Source organism: Pocillopora damicornis, chromosome 3 (genome assembly GCF_964200805.1).
Source record: "Pocillopora damicornis chromosome 3, jaPocDami1.2, whole genome shotgun sequence".
In the NCBI taxonomy this organism is placed as follows: Eukaryota; Metazoa; Cnidaria; class Anthozoa; order Scleractinia; family Pocilloporidae; genus Pocillopora; species Pocillopora damicornis.
In genome coordinates this window covers 13199746-13218242 of record NC_142672.1, presented here as the reverse complement: position 1 = coordinate 13218242, position 18497 = coordinate 13199746, and the positions used below count along the sequence as shown (strand labels likewise).

General features: G+C 38.5%; 2 protein-coding genes and 2 non-coding genes across 4 annotated transcripts; all 4 read left to right on the top strand.

The window, feature by feature from the left end:
• Window positions 1–625: 625 nt before the first annotated feature.
• Window positions 626–697, top strand: Trnae-cuc (transfer RNA glutamic acid (anticodon CUC)). The gene has a single exon. It is a non-coding gene; the product is annotated as a tRNA-Glu (tRNA).
• Window positions 698–2044: 1347 nt separating this feature from the next.
• On the top strand, window positions 2045–3743 carry LOC149048297 (trace amine-associated receptor 365-like). Its single transcript, XM_089199756.1, has one exon. It carries the CDS (start codon window positions 2292–2294, stop codon window positions 3276–3278), a length of 987 nt encoding a protein of 328 aa, XP_089055882.1. The 5' UTR covers window positions 2045–2291; the 3' UTR covers window positions 3279–3743.
• Window positions 3744–6832: 3089 nt separating this feature from the next.
• On the top strand, window positions 6833–6904 carry Trnae-cuc (transfer RNA glutamic acid (anticodon CUC)). Its single transcript has one exon. It is a non-coding gene; the product is annotated as a tRNA-Glu (tRNA).
• Window positions 6905–7818: 914 nt separating this feature from the next.
• Window positions 7819–10559, top strand: LOC149048295 (trace amine-associated receptor 365-like). The gene has a single exon (XM_089198937.1). It carries the CDS (start codon window positions 8156–8158, stop codon window positions 9146–9148), a length of 993 nt encoding a protein of 330 aa, XP_089055063.1. The 5' UTR covers window positions 7819–8155; the 3' UTR covers window positions 9149–10559.
• The last annotated feature ends 7938 nt before the right edge of the window (window positions 10560–18497 follow it).

The window sequence follows — 18497 nt, the reverse complement described above, 5'->3', positions numbered from 1 at the left end:
AAAGTTCACTTTCGTGAATGGATGGCTCTGAAGAAAAGTTCTACAAGATCTAGGTTTTAAAGCTCGGTCAATGTGTAGAAATTCACGGTCGCTGATTTTGCCTTTTACAAAAAAAAAATTTGCAGGAAATGAACAAACCAATCTTTAAAAGTTCAAATGCCCAGGGGGAGTAGTTGCTAGGGGGGTGTCCCGTGGGGGGACGTTGAAAAGTACCAGAAAAAAATGCCGTGTCAACAAACATACCTTGCAAGCACCATGCAGTTACCGTTAACTAGTTAAAGGTTACCTGTGTAGAACTAACACGGCCTGAAAGAAAACTTTCCTAATTAAGTTTTTTTACAAAATTGAAAGAATTCTTTCCTTAATTTTGATATCTTTAACACTTGCCAAGACACATTCAACAACTCCCAGAAGATCGGAAGACATCACGATCGATCGCCGGTATTTGTTTTTTTTTTTAACTTTGATGTAACCACCACCGTACTTTTAACATCCCTATGGTTTATTTTTTTATTTAACAATACTTTAAAAAGAGGCTTCCTTTTCAGGCCTTTAACTACAGTGCGGTTTTTGAAAATCACGATCATATTTTGCGGTGTGCAAATTTGGGTTTAACATCGCCTCTTCCCACGTGGTCTAGTGGTTAGGATTCGGCACTCTCACCGCCGTGGCCCGGGTTCGATTCCCGGCGTGGGAATGGTTTTGCAACTTTCTCTCCTCGTTCCTTTTTGACTTTTGATAAACTTACTTCTATAACCATATTGGTCTCAGTAAATCGACTAATGCATGAACTGGAGCGTTAGCATTTGCAAATTAAATGGCCATGAATTACTGACATAAACAAACGTTGTATAAGGTTTACAGAGTCTACCCTACTTAAACTAGGGTAATGAGATTAATTTGCAGAATTTTAAGAACGCTCCTCTTAACCTTTGTTATTAATGGCATTTTATTTATATATATTTTTCCAACACTGTCACTCTCAAGGCCACGGTCAACCAGTGTACTTTGCGCGTCTTCTTTGGAGCGACCGATGGAAACTTCACGGAGAAATACAGCGTCACGCCATCGTGATAACGTACATGTTTATGACAAATGACCGGTGTGAGGATAGTTTCGTGTAGATCAGCCGACTTCAACATGTTTCCAATGACATACAAGTATAACAGGGTATCTTCAGAGGATTTCGGATCGCTCAAATTCCTATGAAAGAAGGTGCAGCACTCGGAATCTGGATGATGTGCACACGATTTGAGGTATATGTTTGTAGTTACGTCGAGTTGTCCTCCATGAAGGTTAACCAATCTTTTTAAAAGATGACATCCAGAGGCGAGATTTCTCCTCGGGATATTGCTCATAAGATAACATTCTTTCAAAGCCTCGCACGTTTCATTTGTCTGAAACGTTTGTTGTTGAGAACATTAGATGTAAACATCGCCAAATCATGCAATATCTGATTTTGAGCTTTTTTCGCGAATTGCCCCTATAAAAAGTAGAGGCAGGCCGGCAGTGATTTTTACATATTTAAAAACTAGAATATTATAACCAGCTAGGTGGGTAGTTTCAGTTCCAGAATAGGTGTACTTTTGGAGAAATTCAGATAAACGTTTTCCCTGTTTTACCCGACAACAAAAATGACCGAAACTGTACCGAGATGAATAATCTATTGGTGTGTTCACATTCACTCCCAGGGAAAATTAAATGTGTCAAAGTGAAGACGAATGATGTTACAATGTATGGTAGAAGTGCCAATTTGTAATGTTGTATTTAGCTTAAGATAGAGAAATAAACATTTCACTCTTTTTTTTTTGCGACGTTTTTGTATGAAAATGAGGCCCCAGAACTCGAACAAGCAGCCGTTGTTACCATGGCAATAAGAGTGCTGCCACCTACAAAAAGGGCATTTTTGTGCATCCCCCCTGAGTTCCTAACTGCATGCAAAATTTGAAGGGGGGTTGAAAATTTTCATTTCCCAAGATGTTTGATTCTTACAGAGACTTGTTCTTAATCGTTCCTTTAAAAAGCGAAAAAAATTGGCGTTTACTCATCAAGGAAAACAATGAATTCTGATAGCTCAGAGAACGAGTTAGTTTTTTCAATTTTAACTTCGGGAAATCAGTAATTGAATTGAGTAAGTATTTTTGAGACACCATCTGTGCTGTATAAATCGCCCGCTCAAAACGGTAATTTTTTTTCGGTGTTTTTGTCCTTTTAATATAGTTTAAATCAAAACATAATATGTTCTTCTGAAAGTAAAATTTCTCCCTGTGGGCCATATTTATTCATGAGTCATGATAGAGAACCATTCCGTTTCTGTTTGCTCGAATTTATCCATCATGAATTCATCAGGCGCAGTAACATGCTTTTTTTTTTTTCACACACAAGCTAGTCATGAGGCTCAGACAGCGAGTGTTGTATCGTGCGCAGTTAGCCTTCTGTTTGCTCTAACTGCATTACTTGGAAATTTCATCGTCATGCTTGTTATTTGGAAAACGCGGGAGCTTCATACGCCATCTTTCGCTTTGTTATTTTGCTTGGCAGTCTCTGACTTCCTCGTTGGACTGGTTGGCCAGCCCTCGTTTGTTGCATACAAGGTAGCGGAGCTTTTGGAAAATTTCAACGGATATTGTAAGGCACGAATAATTCAGTTCTTCATTGGTTGGATAACTTCTGGAGTGTCTTTTTTAACTCTGAGTGGAGTTTGTGTCGACCGACTTCTCGCTTTAACTCTTCATTTGCAATACAGAAACACGATCACCGTGCGACGGGTTGTAATAGCAATGATAACAGTTTGGCTGTTTTGCTTCATTGTTGTCATTGTCAGGTTTTGGTTTCCAAACTGGCTCATTTTGCCTGTTACTATATCTGTGTTGGCCATTGGAGTGACTGCACTTTGCACTATTAGGATATTTCAAATTGCAAATAGACATCAACGCCAAATAATAGAACAAAATCGATCCATGGTTAACTTACAAAACGAACGAGGTAATGCATTCAAATGTAAAAAGTCAGCTATCACGGTTCTCTACGTGTATGGCTTAATGTTAGTGCTCTATCTCCCATTCATTGCAGTTAGTGCAGCGGAAGCATTTCACGGCTATACAACTTCATTGAAGATCGGTTGGGATTACGCCACCACAATTTGTTTGATAAGTTCGTCGGTGAATCCTGTCATTTATTCTTGGAGAACTAAACAAGTACGTCGTGCAGTAATAGGATATTTAAGAAAAATTACTTATGGGAACAATTCAGCAGCAGCTGCAGAATCTGTTCAATAACCTTAGTGGACAGTACGGTGTCTGACTCACCAACATCTTTCTTCTGATGCATTTTGGAATAAAATTGGTATGAATGGTTGCAAGCGATAAAACCCACAAAAAACTATTTTCTTCACGATGACAATAATAATATAGTGGCAATACAGACATGTTTCGCCATTAGAAGGTGTTCGACGCCTGTGATCTGTGTTTACATTTACACAATTTAGTGTCTTGAACCTTTAATGCGGTTGTTAATGTGGGTAGAGCACCTAAGGTAAAATTTTTAATTCCACTCGAGTTGCTCTAAGGAGGATCACCTTGCTTATATTGTCATCAGCGTTGCTCAACCTTCGTCGACGAAATGAATTTTAGTCAAGCCTCTATCAGTAACCAAATTCTGCCAGAATATAGAAGCGGCTATTTAGACTCATGTTCGGTGAGTAAATTTAGCATTAATCAAGTGTCTACACATAAACTGCTTGCCTTCCCATGAGATTTACTTTCGTTGTGAGTTTCAGTTTTTCCGCAATGTATTCATGATAACTCGACGAATCGCTCTAAATCTCCAGCAGTTTACAAATGAATTCAGGAAGGACTTGACTAAACAAACAGTGTGTGCGATGTTGTATGCAACTGTAATGTCTATCGTGTATCCATGTAATTGATGCGCAATCACTGTCACAAGCATTGGAATATAAAAAACCAGAAGTAAACCTTGCGATAAAAGTATCGTTAGAGCAGATTTTCTGCGCTTAAGCAAGTTTATTGTGTTGATTTGGACACTTCTTTGTTGCTATATGATGCTGGTGTCGTCGAACAATTTCAACAATCTTTAATGCGCTTCAGTGAGAGTATTACAATAGATGTTGTTTCGAGAATCGCCTATAATACGAAATGCCACCTTCTTACCCAAAACCTTGGTATGACAGTGATTATGGCTAAAATTCAAACAAGGAAATATTGTAAGTAATACTCTATGAATTGTTACAATCATGTTGTATCGCATATGAAGAGTCAAAGTCAAGAGTCGATCGATACAAATTACACCTAGGGTGAGGAAAGACGCAGGTAAAGGCAGTAGTCCAAGCACAGGGGGAGTAAACTAATTATATTTACAGTGTACTTGACTGCTCACTGTTATCAGCTCTGTCGCATGATTTGCTATGAAAAATGGTTGGCAAATCACTCCCATAAGGAAATCCGAAAGGCTGAGGCAAAATAAAATGATGAAAGATGACGAATAGAATTTTCGTGTTTTCCGTGTCACATGTGGAAGAACTTCGCTGCTCATGCACGTAACTAGAGAGAAGATGGCATTAGGGGTACACGTCACAACAATGGAGATAAATGTTACTCGGGTTTTCTCTTGAATTACTTCCATAAAAAGGCACTTTTGAAGTCTTAAACTAGAGTTGTACGTGTTGAAGACTAATGACCAAGTGTCTTGTGCCTTTAGCTGAGAGTCGATCAGTGAGTCGTTTACATCTTCACCGAGAATTGCACCTGGCCTGGTTTTCATGTATTGAGCTCGCTGTGAATAGCTATTGTTGAATGATAGCGGAGCTCGCAGAGCGTAGCCCCATAATTATACAAAATAGCAGTAACCCATCAAGCCGAAAAAAATTGGATGTACGACCGTACGACCATACGACTGTACAATGTGCTACTTTTAACATGCGTGGTTAACTGTACCGCGGGTACGCCAATGCCACAGCTTTGTCAAGTAGTCCAGTGGTCAGTGCACTGGGCTCCGAGTCGGATGACCCAGATTCTAGTCCTGGACGGGGCAAGGCGTTGTGCCCTTGAGACGTGCGGGAAAAAAAGCGCAAGCTCCGCTCTTAGGCTTGGCTAAATCTATACATTATTCTTTTATAAGGACTCACATTCAGAAGTCAGATTTCAATTGCTCTTTGTAAATACAAACTTATATGTGATTTTGTTACATACCTAGACTTTCACTCAACAAAACAAGCACCGTGATTTGTTGATTCTTGGTCACGTGCCCCTGATCAAACTCAAATGTATCTCGACCGGGATAAAATTGCGCAGTTGTTGCCCGCGCGCCGAATACAACGATACGTTTGTTTGTTTTTGCCATGTGATTGTTTAAGGGAAAGTCTTTATATATAACAAAGCACTTAATGTATGGTCCCGAGGGAAACAGTTAGTTTTGTGTTCTCTCAAGTCCTTATGTTTCCTATGACTTCGTTTCGGGAAACATCAGGACTCTCAAGAACAAAACTTACTGTTTCCCTCGGGACCATACATTAAGCGTATAATAAGGCCCAAACGGGTATTAACTTGTTTCGATTCGTGATAACCAAGAAATGCAATTAGCATGCATGGTTCTCATCAAGAGAAACTATTTACTCTTGTTCTCATACATTATTTTTGGAACGTAAATTGCCCTCAATGTGAATAGTTCTGGCTAAATCTAAGCTATTTTCATTGAGAGAGAACTACACATTAGACATTATTATGTAGGTCTTCGCAAACACTGGCGCACCAGCAACTAAAAGTATTACAATATTGTCCAGTCAATGTTTAAACAGAACAATTTTTAGTTAAGTTCTGAGAGTTTTCCCAATCGCAGCTGATTAACATGATGGAACCTGCTTATGGCAGAGACTTGCAAAATGGTTTTCTCAGCGTTCCTTTTAAAATATCGATGTAAATGTTCTTTCCTCTCTCCTCGAGCGTAATGTAAGAGTAAATTGCGTGAAGACTTCATAGTAATTTTGATTTAGTAACGTCGCTTTTCAAGAGCGAAAGTGACACGTTTACAAAGCTAAGCCTAATAGATGCTGCTGCTGGATCCTAGTCAAGGGCATCGGTACAAACCGAATGCATGGAATCAAAAGAAATACAGCTTAAACAATACCTGAGTATTCAGTACAAGCTATACTCCAGAAGAAGCAGACTAAAATCCTGTAAAATTTGATTAGAATTTGGGATACGGCTTTATTTTCTTGAAAATCGGACATCCCAGCGGATAATACTACATGCTTTCCCTCATTCCATGAAACACGATGAGAAAAAACTGGCCATCTTATCTTATCGACGAAAGAGCAATTCATCTAATGATTTTCGAATACGGCTGGCATAAGAATGATTACCTGTCAACTCGAGCTCACACTTTTTTTATTTGCATGATCCGCGCGAAAGTCAAAGTTATATGGATAGCCGCGCGGACTGGGGCTAAGAGGGGATTACTTTCTACGAGAACACTTTACTCCTATAAACTCAACTACTTTATCAAACAAGTTATAATATTCTACCTAAGGAGCAATTCCGAGACGCAGTACAGTAGTTATCCTCAATCAGGAAAAAGATATTTTGGGACGATACAATGAATGCTATTTTCTGTCAGATGAGGATTTTCAAAGCGAGTCCTGGTGCTCATCGTATCATTTCATATGATTATAAGAAAATTAAAGAGATCAAAAGAATCCTAAGAAATAATTACCGTAGCTGTAGCATTAATTTAATCAATTTTTATTTGTGGCAATGCTTTGAGGAGCTGTTTTCCTTTGTATTTATTTGAGTACAACTTATAGGGCGAAATGGTGAGTTCCCACGTGGTCTAGTGGCTAGGATTCGGCGCTCTCACCGCCGCGGCCCGGGTTCGATTCCCGGCGTGGGAATGATTTTGTAGATTTCTCTTTTCCATACTTTTTAAATTTTAAATAACTGGCCAGAAAACTCACGAGGCGAACTAGACTATATCAGCTATTGTCTTTTCCAAATAACAATCATGACGATGACACTTCTCGATTATGTATTCAATGAAAACATTGCGCTACCTTTCCGACATGCAATACGAGAGTAAAGCGCCATCAGGAGGGATCATCGGCTTCTGGCGCCGAATATAGACTGAGTCCGGTATTCTGGTGTTATCCTCTTATACGATTGTGAGTTTTTATTAACATGCAAATCAAACTCATTTTCATACGAGTGGCTTAGCACCAGGTCTCGTTTTGAAAAGGAGGCCAAAGGTAATTCGGGAATGGCCTATTACTTGTCGTTGCATATAGCATGCTGGTTAGGTACTAGCATGTTTTTTGGTTGGTAGCCATGGCTGTATTTCGATTCTCATCAACATTCCTCAATGAACGGAAAACATATCTATCAAACGTTGTTCATGTGCCTTTCTGACTAAACCTAAAGCTCCATGCAAATTAGGCTGTATATTAAACTGATATTATATTGACATAAAAGCTTTAGCTGAAGTTGCTTATTTTCTAGTTTGCCTTAATTTCACACCGTGCACACGTTTTCAACTTGGTTATAATTAATTGATATGATGTGTTTGTCTTTGATATTGTTGACTGATTGTTTCCGCCTCTCCATTCACTTCCAAACGTCTCTCACTAATCGTCCTAATGGTTGTGATACTCCAAATATTTTCATTTTTGATAGTCAAACGCTTACTTTCGAAAGTAAAGAATTGACGTTAACTTATCAAAAGCATGCAAATGAACTTCGATAGCTTTGATAACTTTCTTAAATTTGTCTTTTTCGGCAGGTGTTAATTGACAGGAGTAAGTTTCCTTGAAGCGGCATCTGTGCCTCCGATATCGCCCGCTCAAAATGGTATTTCTGAACGTTGATCGTTCCTTCAAAAAGCGAAAAAATTGGTGTTAACTCATCAAGGAAAAAATGAATTCTAATAGCTCAGAGAACGAGTTAGTATTTTCAATTTTCACCTCGTGAAATCAGTGCTAATTGTTTGGAGTGAGCATTTTTGAGATACCACCTGTGCCGTATAAATCGCACGCTCAAAATGGTAATTTTTTTTCGGTGTTTTTGTCCTTTAAATATAGTTTAAATCAAAACAAGACATGGTCTTTCGAAAGTGAATTTTTTTATCTATGGACCATATTTATTCATGAGTCATGAAAGAGAACCATTCCGTTGCTGTTTGCTCGAATTTATCCATCATGAATTCATCAGACGCGGTGACATGCTTTTTCTTTGAGGGACATCACACGCTGACTAGTCATGAGGCTACAGCAAGTGTTGTATGTGTGTGCGCAGTTAGCTCTCTCTTTGCTCTGACTGCATTACTTGGAAATTTCATCGTCATGCTAGTAATCTGGAAAACACGGGAGCTTCATACACCATCTTTCGCTTTGATATTTTGTTTGGCAGTCTCTGACTTCCTCGTTGGACTGGTTGGCCAGCCCTCGTTTGTTGCATACAAGGTAGCGGAGCTTTTGGAAAATTTCAACGAATATTGTAATGTGCGAATGATTCAGTACTTTACTGGTTGGATAACTTCGGGAGTATCTTTTTTGACTCTAAGTGGAGTTTGTGTCGACCGACTTCTCGCTTTAACTCTTCATTTGCAATACAGAAACACGATCACCGTGCGACGGGTTGTAATAGCAATGATAACAGTTTGGCTGTTTTGCTTCATTGTTGCCATCGTCAGGTTTTGGTTTCCAAACTGGCTCATTTTGCCTGTTACTACATCTGTGTTGGCCATTGGAGTGACCGCATTTTGCACTATTAGGATATTTCAAATTGCAAATAGACATCAACGCCAAATAAGAGAACAAAATCGATACATGGTTAACTTACAAAACGAACGAGGTGATGCATTCAAATGTAAAAAGTCAGCTATCACGGTTCTTTACGTGTATGGCTTAATGTTAGTGCTCTATCTCCCACTCATTGCAGTTAGTGCAGCGGAAGCATTTCACGGCTATACAACTTCATTAAAGATCGGTTGGGATTACGCTACAACGATTGGTTTCATAAGTTCGTCGGTGAATCCTGTCATTTATTCTTGGAGAACTAAACAAGTACGTCGTGCAATAATAGAATATTTAAGAAAAACTACTCATGGGAACAATTCAGCAGCAGCTGCAGAATCTGTTCAATAACCTTAGTGGACAGTATGGTTTCTGACCCACCAACATCTTTGTTCTGACGCATTTTGTAATAAACTTGGTATGAATAGTTGAAAGCGATAAAACCCACGAAAATCTATTTTCTTCACGATGACAATAATTATAGTGGCAATACGGACATGTTTCGCCATCAGAAGGTGTTCGAAGCCTGTGATCTGTGTTTATATTTACACAATAATTTGGTGTCTCTAACATTTAATGCGGTTGTTAATGTGGGTATAAAGCACGGTCTAAATACAGGGTACACCATAGTTTCAAGTGCTGCGACTTTCAAGTCATCGGAGAGATTGGGCAGAATTAATTCCCCATTTGAATCTCATGAAAAAGAAAAAACAAGATGAGGCGCAAAAGTTGCATTTTGCACTTTGATGTTTCAGTGCCAGGATATGATACTGATTCATCATGTGCTCTTAGGTCTGTAAGAGATAAAACATAAAACAAATTGGTTTTTCAAGAGAAAATAAAAGGCACCCTCACGCTGGGAATCGAACCGGCTAAGGCCGCGCCGTATCACTTTCTAACAGTTGGCGTGAACTTAGAGGCGAGAGACGAGGCCTACTACAAACCTTTTTTAAGCAGTTTGATTATTGCATAATGTACATTTATATCCGATGCAAAATGCAAAATATCAGGAAATTACTTCTACAATTATCTCGCCGCCTGCATGAGACAATTACCATTGTATACATCCATATTCTAGAAGTTTCAGGTTGACACTTACCCAACCGAGCTCATGTTATCAACTAAGATTAAAAATTTAAACGATATTTGGGTGAACTTGAAAACATTCGTTTAACTCATTCAACTTCCCTATGTTTATTGACAACCTAAGGTAAAATTTTTTAGTCGGCCTAGACTGCTCTAAGAAGGATCACCTTGCTTATATTGTTATCAGCGTTGCTCAACCTTCGTCGACGAAATGAATTTTAGTCACGCCTCTATCAGAAACTAAATTCTGCCAGAATATAGAAGCGGCTATTTAGACTCGACGTATTCAGTGAGTAAATTTAGCCGCTCTAATCAAGTGTTTACACACAAACTGCTTGCCCTCACAGGATGTTTACTTTCGTTGTGAGTTTCAGTTTTTCCGCAATGTATTCATGACAACTCGACGAATCTCTCTAAATATCCAGCAGTTTACAAATGAATTCAGGAAGGATTTGACTAAACAAACAGTGTGTGCGAAGTCTTATGCAACTGTAATATCTATCGTGTATCCATGTAATTGATGCGCAATCATTGTCACAAGCATTGGAATATAAAAAACCAGAAGTAAACCTTGCGATAAAAGTATCGTTAGAGCATATTTTCTTTGCTTAAGCAGGTTTATTGTGTTGATTTGGACCCTTCTTTGTTGCTCATGTATATGATGCTGGTGTCGTCGAACAATTTCAACAATCTTTAATGCGCTTCAGTGAGAGTATTACAATAGATGTTTTTCGAGAATCGCCTATAACACGAAATGCCACCTTCTTACCCAAAACCTTGGTATGACAGTGATTATGGCTAAAACCCAAAGAAGGAAAATTGTTAGTATCACTCTGTGAATTGTTGCAATAACGTTGTATCACATATGAAGAGTCAAAGCCAGGAGTCGATCGATGCAAATTACACCTAGGGTGAGGAAAGACGCAGGCAACGGCAGTAGTCCAAACAGGGGGGGAGTAAATTAATTACTTTTACAGTGTACTTGACTGCTCACTGATTTGCTATGAAAAATGGTAAAAAAATGGCAAATCACTTCCACGAGGAAATCTTAAAGGCTGAGGCAAAATAAAAGGTTGAAAGACGGCAAATGGAATTTTCGTGTTTTCCGTATTACATGTGGAAGAACTTCGTTGCTCATGCACGTAACTAGAGAGAAGATGGCATTAAGGGTGCACTTCACAACAATGGAGATAAGTAGTTCGTGTAGTGTGATCGTCCGGGTGTGTGTAGTTCTGAAAAGAACCGTTGTTGGTGACTGACGTTTCGACTATCTGTGCGATAGTCATCTTCAGAGTCAAGTGAGGAGTAGTTGTCAGTCGATGATGTTGTAAAGTCTGGTCTGTTGAACGTGATTGGTCTGTTTAGCCGTGATGCGATTGGCTGGAAGACTCGTGTAGAGTTTGTTAACAGTCATTGGTCGGTTTCGATCCGTCTGTTGTTTGTCGGGCTGTTTGTCGGTTTGTTCACGTCGTTAATGAGTCGTTAATGGAGATAAGTGTTACTCGGGTTTTCTCTTGAATTACTTCCATAAAAAAGCGCTTTTGAAGTCTTAAACTAGAGTTGTACATGTTGAAGACTAATGACCAAGTGTCTTGTGCCTTTAGCTGAGAGTCGATCAGTGAATCGTTTACATCTTCACCGAGAATTGCACCTGGCCTGGTTTTCAAATATATTGAGCTCACCGTGAATAGCTATTGTTGAATATTCTTTTATAGGGACTCACATTCAGGTGTCATATTTCAATTGCTCTTGGTAAATACAAACTTTTATGTGATTTTGTTATATACCTAGACTTTCACTCAACAAAACAAGCACTGTGATTGGTTGATTCTTGGTCACGTGTCCCTGATCAAACTCAAATGTATCCCGACCGGGATAAAATTGCGCAGTTGTTGCCCGCGCGCCGAATACAACGGTACGTTTATTTGTTTTTGCCATATGATTTTTTTAAGGGAAAGTCTAAATATATAACAAAGCACTTAATGTATGATCCCGAGGGAAACAGCTTTGTTTTCCTTCAAATCCTGATGTTTCCCACGACTTCGTTTCGGGAAACATTGGGACTCTCGGGAAAACAAAACTTACTGTTTTCCTCGGGACCATACATTAAGTGTATTATATATCCCAAACGGGTATTAACTTAACCATACATTAAGTGTATAATATATCCCAAACGGGTATTAACTTGTTTCGATTCGTGATAACCAAGAAATGCAATTAGCATGCATGGTTCTCCTCAAGAGAAACTATTTACTCTTGTTCTCATACATTATTTTTGGAACGTAAATTGCCCTCAATGTGAATAGTTCTGGCTAAATCTAAGCTATTTTCATTGAGAGAGAGCTACATATTAGATATTATTATGTAGGTCTTCGCAAACACTGGCGGACCAGCAACTAAGAGTATTACAATATTGACGAGTCAATGTTTATACAGAACAAATTTTTAGTTAAGTTCTGAGAGTTTTTCCAATCGCAGCTGATTAACATGATGAAACCTGCTTATGGCAGAGACTTGCAAAATGGTTTTCTCAGCGTTCCTTTTACAAGATCGATGTAAACATCTTTTTCCTCTCTCCTCAACCTTGATGTAAGAGTAAATTGCGTAAAGACTTCAAAGTAATTTTGATTTAGTAACGTCGCTTTTCAATAGATGCTGCTGCTGGATCCTAGTCAAGGGCATCGGTACAAACCGAATTCATGGAATCAAAAGAAATACAGGTTGAACAGTACCTGAGTATTCAGTACAAGCTATACTCCAGGAGAAGCAATCTAAAATCCTGTAAGATTTGATTAGAATTTCGGATACGGCTTTATTTTCTAGAAATCGGACATCCCAGAGGATAATACTACATGCTTTCCCTCATTCCATGAAACACGATGAAAAAAACTGACCATCTTAGCTGGTCCGTTTCCTAACGTCTTCAGGGCCAAAATCTTAATATGTGAGCTAAATCAATACCTTCCACGGCTCACAGTGTTCCCATTCGTTAATAAAACGGTCGGGAACCGCTGACTCAAACAAATGTTATCTAAAGTTTAACTGATGAAACCTGGGTGATGAAATTAATTTTGCAAAATTTTAAGAACGCTTTGTTTAACTTTTGATATCAATGGCACTTGCTGTGATACATGGCCTTCGGTGACTCTTAAGAGATTGCAAGACTTAACCATCGATCGCTAGTATCTGATTACTTATTTTTTTATTTTTTTTTTGCACTTGGAGTAAACCGTCTTCAGTGTTGGTCAAAAATATCTCGGAACTGAATGTGGAACACAGCTGGCGTTAAATTTGAAATAGAAATTTAAAAAATCAGCCGTCGTCGTTCACGTTTTCCAGACAACGCAAAGTTTGGCCATTTCACGATGTTGTTTTGCTGAGGGCGCAAAGAAATTTATAAAGAGTTATAACGCACGTGCAGAGCCATTGTTCTGCTCATTGAACCTTTTGTTTGGTGACGTTCCCGTTGCCGTTGCCATCGTGGTTTTCTTAAACTTTCTAATACGAGACGACTTAAAGCGCCGTCAGGTGGGAAAATTGGTTCCTGGCGTCGTATATAAACTGTGTCCGGTTTTCTCTCAAGATTAGACAGGTAGCCACGCCTATTGAAATCGAACTACGAGATGAGTGACTCAGAAAGAAGGAAACATGATGAATTTTTTTTTAAGGAGGCGATCAGTTTAACAACACAAACGTTATTTCAAGTTTTTTTTTTAATACTACAACCCAGTAATGAACCTTTTTTAAGCTTAAAAACTTAAAAAAGGCCAAGTCACCACTTAAAGCTCAAAAGAGGGGAGTTGATGTTATTGAATTTCTCTAAGAACATCTGTTCGTGTTATTTGTTACAGTATAATTTAACCAACAGAAAGAACTGTAACCAACGCACCAGAAATAAATTTAAGAGGGGTTTAATTTCCTGACAACTCCACCGAACTCTTCTTATTTACACGCCTTTGCCAGTAGTTTCTAAGTGAAGTATTGCGAACGTGATGCATCAAGAACGGAACGACTAATTACAAGATTGGAAATAATACAGGAAATACAAATAACACGAAATATGTATAACATAGGCAATACTGACAACATGGGGAACAACGGACACTCGACGAAAGAGCAATTTATCTGACGATTTTGAATACGGCCGGTATAAGAACGATTACCTTTTAACTCGAGCTCAAACCTTTTTTATTTGCATGATCCGCGCAAAAGTCAAATCTATGTGGATAGCCGCGCGGACTGGGGCTAAGAGGGGATTGCTTTCTACGAGAACACTTTACTCCTATAAACTCAGTTACTTTATTAAACAAGTTATAATATTCTACCTAGGGAGCAATTCCGAGAGGCAATACAGTAGTTATCCTCAATCAGGATAAAGATATTTTGGGACGATACAATGAATGCTATTTTCTGTCAGATGAAGATTTTCAAAGCGAGTCCTGGTGCTCATCGTAATCATTTCATATGATTATAAGAAAATTAAAGAGATCAAAAGAATCCCAAGAAATAAAAACTGTTGCACAGCAAGAATTAGTTTTTCAAGGAAGATATATTTCTGAAATTTGTTTTTATGTACAAAGTGCCAGAAAAAAATTCCATAGTCAACAAACATACCTTGCAAGCACCATGCAATTACAGTTAACTAGATGAAGGTTACCTCTGTAGAACCATTACGGACTGGAAGAAAACTTTCCTGATCAAATTTTGTTTACAAAATTGAAATAATTCTTTACTTAATTTTAATATATTTAGCAGTTGCCCAAAATACATTTAATAACTCCCAGGAGGTCGGAGGATCTCACGATCGCCAGTAATTGTTTTTTTTTCTTTAACCGTGATCTAACCATCACCGTAGTTTTAATATCCCTTTGGTTGATTTTTATGTTACAATACTTTAAAGAGAGGTTTCTTTTTCAGGCCTTTAACTACAGTACGGTTTTTGGAAATCGCGACCATATTGCGGGGTGTGGAATTTTCCAGTTTAACATCGCCACTTAAAGCAATACTTCCCACGGTTAGGTGCACTAGTGGTTAGGATTCGGCGCTTTGACCGCTGCGGCCCGGGTTCGACTCCCGGCGTAGGAATGGTTTTCTAACCTTCTCTCCCCGTTCTCTTTCGACTTTTAGTAACCTTATTTCTATAACCAGGTTGGTCTCAGTAAATCGACGTCAAATAGAGACAGTGTCTGGTATTCTGGTACTCATCTTTTCGTACGATTATAAGTTTACATTAAAATGCAAATTAAACTCATTTTCATACGATTAAAACACGACATGTGTTCGAAAATAAAAATTCTATCTATAGGCCATATTTATTCATGAGTCAAGATAGAGAACTATTCCGTTTCTTTTTGCTCGCACTTATCCATCATGAATTCATCAGGCGCGGTAACATGCTTTTTTTTTGAGGTACATCACACACAAGCTAGTCATGAGGCTACAGCGAGTGTCGTATGTGTCGTATGTGTCGTCGAGTGCCTTCATAAACTACTTCCAAGCAAATACCAACCTGGCTACTATCTGAGAGAACGAAGAACATTTATTCGTCCGAGGTGTAAAACTGAAAGATGCAAGAATAGCTTTCTCTTAAGTTACGTTTATCGTAGGTGATAATTAGATATTAACTTGTCTCTTATTTTACATAGGAATTCGACGCATGCTTGTAATTTTGTCATTCTGTAACAGTTTTTAATTAGGAAATTAATCAATTAGTTGTAATTTAGTAAGCTGGAAATTTCGCGTTTGTAAATTAAACCTTATCGCAATTCAGCTTTTGGCTGCAAGTTCTTAAGGTGAATAAACTATCTATCTATCTATCTATCTATGTGTGTGCGTAGTTAGCTCTCTCTTTGCTCTGACTGCATTACTTAGAAATTTCATCGTCATGCTTGTAATCTGGAAAATGCGGGAGCTTCATACGCCATCTTTCGCTTTGTTATTTTGCTTGGCAGTCTCTGACTTCCTCGTTGGACTGGTTGGCCAGCCCTCGTTTGTTGCATACAAGGTAGCGGAGCTTTTGGAAGATTTCAACGGATATTGTAAGGTACAAATGATTCAGTTCTTTACTGGTTGGATAACTTCGGGAGTATCTTTATTGACTCTAAGTGGAGTTTGTGTCGACCGACTTCTCGCTTTAACTCTTCATTTGCAACAGTTTGGCTGTTTTGCTTCATTGTTGCCATCGCCAGGTTTTGGTTTCGAAATTGGCTCATTTTGCCTGTTACTATATCTGTGTTGGCCACTGGAGTGACTGCACTTTGCACTATTAGGATATTTCAAATTGCAAATAGACATCAAAGCCAAATAAGAGAACAAAGTCGATCAATGGTTAACTTACAAAACGAACGAGGTGATGGCTTAATGTTAGTGCTCTATCTCCCACTCATTACAGCCTAGTGCAGCGGAAGCATTTCACGGCTATACAACTTCATTGAAGATCGGTTGGTATTACGCAACGATTGGTTTCATAAGTTCGTCGTTGAATCCTGTCAGTCATTTTTGGAGAACTAAACAAGTACGTCGCGCAATAATAGAATATTTAAGAAAACTACTCATGGGAACAATTCAGCAGCAGCTGCAGAATCTGTTCAATAACCTTAGTGGACAGTATGGTTTCTGACTCACCAACATCTTTGTTCTGACGCATTTTGTAATAAACTTGGTATGAATGGTTGAAAGCGATAAAACCCACGAAAATCTATTTTCTTCACGATGACAATAATTATAGTGGCAATACGGACATGTTTCGCTATCAGAAGGTGTTCGACGCCTGTGATCTGTTTATATTTACACAATTTAGTGTCTTGAACCTTTAATGCGGTTGTTAATGTGGGTATAAAGCACGGTCTAAATACAGGGTACACCATAGTTTCAAGTGCAGCGACTTTCAAGTTATCAGAGAGATTGGGCAGAATTAATTCCCCATTTGACTCTCATGAAAAAGAAAAAACAAGATGAGGCGCAAAAGTTGCATTTTGCACTTTGATGTTTCAGTGCCAGGATATGATACTGACTCATCATGTGCTCTTAGGTCTGTAAGAGATAAAACAGAAAACAAATTGGTTTTTCAAGAGGAAATAAAGGGCACTCTCACGCTGCGAATCGAACCGGCTAGCGCCGCGCCGGTGAGAATGAATTTAACTACGAGAGAGAACAAAAACATCCTAAATTGGATGTAGTCAAAATAAATAGCTGCCACTTTCAAATCGCCTGTTGAGGGTTATCGTTAAACTGCCCACTTTCTAACAGTTGGCGTGTACTTAAAGGCAAGATCTTGCTTTTAGCTGAGACTATATGGCCTACTACAAAACTTTTTTTCGCAGTTTGATTATTGCATTATGTGCATTTATAACCGATGTAAAATGCAAAATATCAGGAAATTACTTCTACAATTATCTCGCCGCCTGCATGAGACAATTACCATTGTATACATTCATATTCTAGAAGTTTCAGGTTGACACTTACCCAACCGAGCTCATGTTATCAACTAAGATCAAAAATTTAAACGATATTTGAGTTAACTTGAAAACATTCGTTTAACTCATTCAACTTCCCTATGTTTATTGACAACCTAAGGTAAAATTTTTTAGTCGGCCTAGACTGCTCTAAGAAGGATTACCTTGCTTATATTGTCATCAGCGTTGCTCAACCTTCGTCGACGAAATGAATTTTAGTCACGCCTCTATCAGTAACTAAATTCTGCCAGAATATAGAAGCGGCTATTTAGACTCGACGTATTCAGTGAGTAAATTTAGCCGCTCTAATCAAGTGTTTACACACAAACTGCTTGCCCTCACAGGATGTTTACTTTCGTTGTGAGTTTCAGTTTTTCCGCAATGTATTCATGACAACTCGACGAATCTCTCTAAATATCCAGCAGTTTACAAATGAATTCAGGAAGGATTTGACTAAACAAACAGTGTGTGCGAAGTCTTATGCAACTGTAATATCTATCGTGTATCCATGTAATTGATGCGCAATCACTGTCACAAGCATTGGAATATAAAAAACCCGAAATAAACCTTGCGATGAAAGTATCGTTAGAGCATATTTTCTTTGCTTAAGCAGGTTTATTGTGTTGATTTGGACACTTCTTTGTTGCTCATGATGCTATATGATGCTGGTGTCGTCGAACAATTTCAACAATCTTTGATGCGCTTCAGTGAGAGTATTACAATAGATGTTGTTTCGAGAATCGCCTATAATACGAAATGCCACCTTCTTACCCAAAACCTTGGTATGACAGTGATTATGGCTAAAATTCAAACAAGGAAATATTGTAAGTAATACTCTATGAATTGTTACAATCATGTTGTATCACATATGAAGAGTCAAAGTCAAGAGTCGATCGATACAAATTACACCTAGGGTGAGGAAAGACGCAGGTAAAGGCAGTAGTCCAAGCACAGGGGGAGTAAATTAATTATATTTACAGTGTACTTGACTGCTCACTGTTATCAGCTCTGTCGCATGATTTGCTATGAAAAATGGTTGGCAAATCACTCCCATAAGGAAATCCGAAAGGCTGAGGCAAAATAAAAGGATGAAAGACGGCGAAGTCTTAAACTAGAGTTGTACATGTTGAAGACTAACGACCGAGTGTCTTGTGCCTTAA